Source organism: Halyomorpha halys, unplaced genomic scaffold (assembly GCF_000696795.3).
Source record: "Halyomorpha halys isolate HHAL.00 unplaced genomic scaffold, Hhal_1.1 Scaffold323.1, whole genome shotgun sequence".
In the NCBI taxonomy this organism is placed as follows: Eukaryota; Metazoa; Arthropoda; class Insecta; order Hemiptera; family Pentatomidae; genus Halyomorpha; species Halyomorpha halys.
Window position 1 is genome coordinate 549,437 of NW_027106378.1, and position 3,950 is coordinate 553,386.

Sequence of the window (3,950 nt, forward strand, 5' to 3'; positions counted from 1 at the left end):
ATAATACAAAATTTATAAATACATATTATTTACATATTTTTTTAAATATTTGACAATTTATTAGCACATATTCATGTACATATTTCGGATTTCTTAGCACATAAAAATCCTATTCCTAGTCATCACAGTAACTCATTCCATACAAGTACAACCTCTCCATCCAACGCTGGGCAGCAATAAGTCTGGAATTGGTAGTGATGACTTTTTGCTGAAATAATAAAATGGTCAAAAGAAGCTAGAACTTATGTATCACTTGAAATACTTCTCACATCACATTTAATACAAATATATTATTTTATTGTATATATGTATATATAGTTGAACATAAAGATTTAAATATAAGTAGATGGTCATCCCCTGACCCTGACCATCTACTTTTATTTATATTATTTTATGTACTTTACTTTGAAATTTCGCTCTTGGAAACTAGTGTAAGGACTGAGTAACACCAAACTGTTAAATTTGAATCACACTTCTCCCCCCCATTCTCGTACCCTTCATCTCAATAATTCAAATTACCAAAATTTAAGTATTTTTAGGAATAATAGATTTTAGAAAATTTAAAATTTCTGGAAAATCGTTGTGAAAGTACAAGGTAGTTTTTATAAATAAAGTATGTTATCGATTATTGGCAACACTGTTCTGCTAATAGTCGGCTGTAAAAATGGTTATCACTTCTTTTCTTATCGATTTGATTAGGTCTGTTCCAACAACAAAGCCTGACTGTCCAGAACTGTATAGAGCATGCGCAGTACGAGGTTTTCCTCTGTATTGCGCATGCTCTATACAGTTCTGGACAGTCAGGCTTTGTTGTTGGAACAGAACTATTAGCGAGAACTGAAGAGTTTTAGTTTAGTTTGTTAATAGCGATGGATTGGAGAGGTAAGGAAGGCTTTTCTGTTTTTCTAGCTTGACTTCTTCATAGTTGCCGGCCTTAGTATTTCATATTTTATAAATTATAAATCTTAACTAAATGTTAGTTAACTTTTATTTTGACTTAGTTCACTTTTATAGTTTGGAAATTATTATACAATTCAGAAAATGAGTTTCTTACCCAACAGGTTATAAACATTATTTCAATAGGATCTTCCCTTTGATTATACTTATTTAATTCTCAATAACTTGGACTGTAAGCTTATTTAATTAAGTCATTCATCCACATTTTTAGGTTGTATTTAAATTATGTCATAAAACTGCTTATTTTTAATATCTGTTTACTTTTAAGGTTTCAGTAATGGAGGTCTTACTATCAAAGAAGAAATGACCTATGAAACCAAGCCTGATTGTGAGTTCTCTCTTTTATGAAATTTGATGTGTAATTTATTTGATTTCTTGCCATATCATACTAGATAATGAGGTAACGTGTATAATAGATTCAAGAATGGCCTCGTTAATTATCGTTTAAAATTTATAACTTACCGATATCTAAGGGTACTAGGAATGATAGTTCGAAAATTTTCTGCTCTTTAATTATCATGTCAAAAGATTTAAAATGATATATTTGTCATTTTATTATTTTTTCAGATCCAAGCAATGTTGGTGTTAAAATTAAGGAAGAAATGGCTGGTGAAACCGAGTCTGATTGTGAGTTTTTTCTGTTAAAACTTAAAAACGTATAATTATTAGTAGTTAGTAACCTTGCTTATTTGATTCTTTATGATTTAATATGAAAGAAAGTTTTGGTTAATGTTTACTTTAGGTCCTCCAAAAAGTCAACAAACCTTTATTACTAGACCAGACTACATCAATAACCTGATGATACCCAAAAAGTGGTGGAGGTGACCTATTCCCAAACCATTCCAAAAAGAATTTCCCACTACTTCGACAGGGAATTTTTCCCTCTAGATTAAAGGATTCTCTTATTGTTATTAATTTACAGCATATGAAAATCACCTTATAGTCAGATTAACTGTTAAACAATTTTCTTATTAAAAAATAAACCATTTCATGTTGAATAATTGCGCAAAATTTTTATCCACAATGTTCCCTTGTTTTAGCTATGATCTTATTGTAAATATATAATGAAGACTAAATTTTATTGTTATCATTGTATCATTTTAAATTTAATTGCTTAACTATTAAAAGAAAAAGGATTTATTTGTTTTAGTTGGAACTTAATGGTAAAAGAAAAAGTTTTAAACTATGCATTTACTTTTTTGACCCTTAAAAATTTACTTTTCGTATTATTACTTCAAACTCATATTTGAGTTCCTAATATTAATTGCCACTTCTGTGTAATAAATATTAGTTCTAGAAAATTTCTTCGTTCTATTGAAATTTATAAATTAAGGGAAGTGTACCAAAACTTTTGAGACCCCCCATGTATAAAATTAAACATGTATATAACATCAAAATGTATATTACCTGTTAAGTAAATATAAAATTAACGCTTCAGGAAATATGCTATTAAGCCATTTTCCCTCTTGCATCCCAATATAAGTTTACATTTTCTGGTTATAGAGTCAAATAATATAAATATGTAATATCTAATATTTTAATTTCATAATATATATTCTAACATTGAATATCTATTACTGAACATTGTCAGAGTTAATTGTTATTGAGTTAAATTGTCCAAAAAAGTACAAGTAGTCCTGAGTAATGTCGGTAATAAACCTCAAAGATGTATTCAATATTGATATTTATAGGTTAGAAGAAGTAAATAGAACTGCAGTTGAAAAATGTTTCATATTATGACCTAAACTTTAACTAAAGGGGGAAAGAAGCGAGGATGCAGGAACAGAAATTACCCTCTTGGCCATTAATATCATAAACTAACCTAAGATAAAGAGTCGGCACTATTTGGGTACCTTCGGGGTATCGTACAGTCTGGTCTAGCAATAATAGTTTGCCGCCTTTTCAGAGGACCTGAAATAAACATTTATCAAAGTCTTAATGCCTTATTCCACATGTTTTACAAGATCTTTGAATGTGATGTTGTGTATTCTTAATTTAGGTAATAGTATACAGGTTTCGTTCCAAAGAAGGGTGGACATGGTGTATGTTACTTATATGGAATGTTCTATTGTGAGATATAACCCACACTGTTATTATCACTGCTATAATAGGATCCCATTAGTTGACTTAGCTCACTCAAATAGAATGAATAGACTCGCAACAGATCCTTTTTAGCTGAGGTTGGGCATAAATATAAATCATGAGGTGTTAATATTACTATATTACTGACCTTCCATCTACCTATCGTCTAGAAGTCATTTCTATTTTCTCATCTTCAAGATCACTCGTTTATTTAGCTCAACTAAACATTTCTACAATTTTCTTACCTTACTCATTTTTTATTTCACATTAGTTATTATGTAATTTTACTCTTTAAACCTTTAATTAACTTAATTTCTTCTTTATTTTATCTAAACGGTCTTTCCAATTAGCGGAGCATGTAAGTGTAGCTTTCGTTTCTAATATTTTTTCTTTCTTTGTATCCCATTCTCCATATCTCTTCTCTCTTCTCTTGAGATGTGGAGAATAAGGATGTCCTTATTCATTTTTCTAGACATATATTTATTTTAGCATATTGTTACTCATCTATATTACTATGCATCTTTTTATCCATTGTAACATAAATATATATATTTTTTCTTTCTTGCCCTTTTTATCATATTTATTGTTTTCTTTCTTACATTTCTTATGTTCAGTATCTTTATTTCTTGAACACTTTCTGTTTTTTACTTTTATCTTTTAATTTGTGTAATTTTATCTCTTTAACTATCTCTATTGTATAATTTTACCTCTGTTCCCTGAACACTTTCTGTTTTTAATTGTTAATTTCATCATTTAGTTTGTTAAATTTTTTCCCTATTCCCTATCCCATACGCTGGCGTATGCTATTGGATGTTCTCCACTTGTGCCTTCGCGACAATACTGTTACCATGGCATATTCACTGGTGTCTGTAGTGAGGGTAAATGGCTCCTGAAAATTTAGAAATGTCAGA

At 29.4% G+C, this 3,950-nt stretch overlaps 1 protein-coding gene across 1 annotated transcript in view; it reads left to right on the plus strand.

Annotated features, from left to right (window-relative positions):
• The first annotated feature begins 830 nt into the window (after nucleotides 1–830).
• LOC106681263 (zinc finger protein 431) overlaps nucleotides 831–3,950 on the plus strand; it is a 15,319-nt gene continuing 12,199 nt past the window's right edge. Inside the window, exons 1-3 of the mRNA XM_014421497.3 lie at nucleotides 831–882; nucleotides 1,226–1,285; nucleotides 1,525–1,584. Coding sequence (XP_014276983.1) covers nucleotides 870–882; nucleotides 1,226–1,285; nucleotides 1,525–1,584 — 133 coding nt within the window. The 5' untranslated portion in view covers nucleotides 831–869. The remainder of the gene's footprint in view (nucleotides 883–1,225; nucleotides 1,286–1,524; nucleotides 1,585–3,950) is intronic.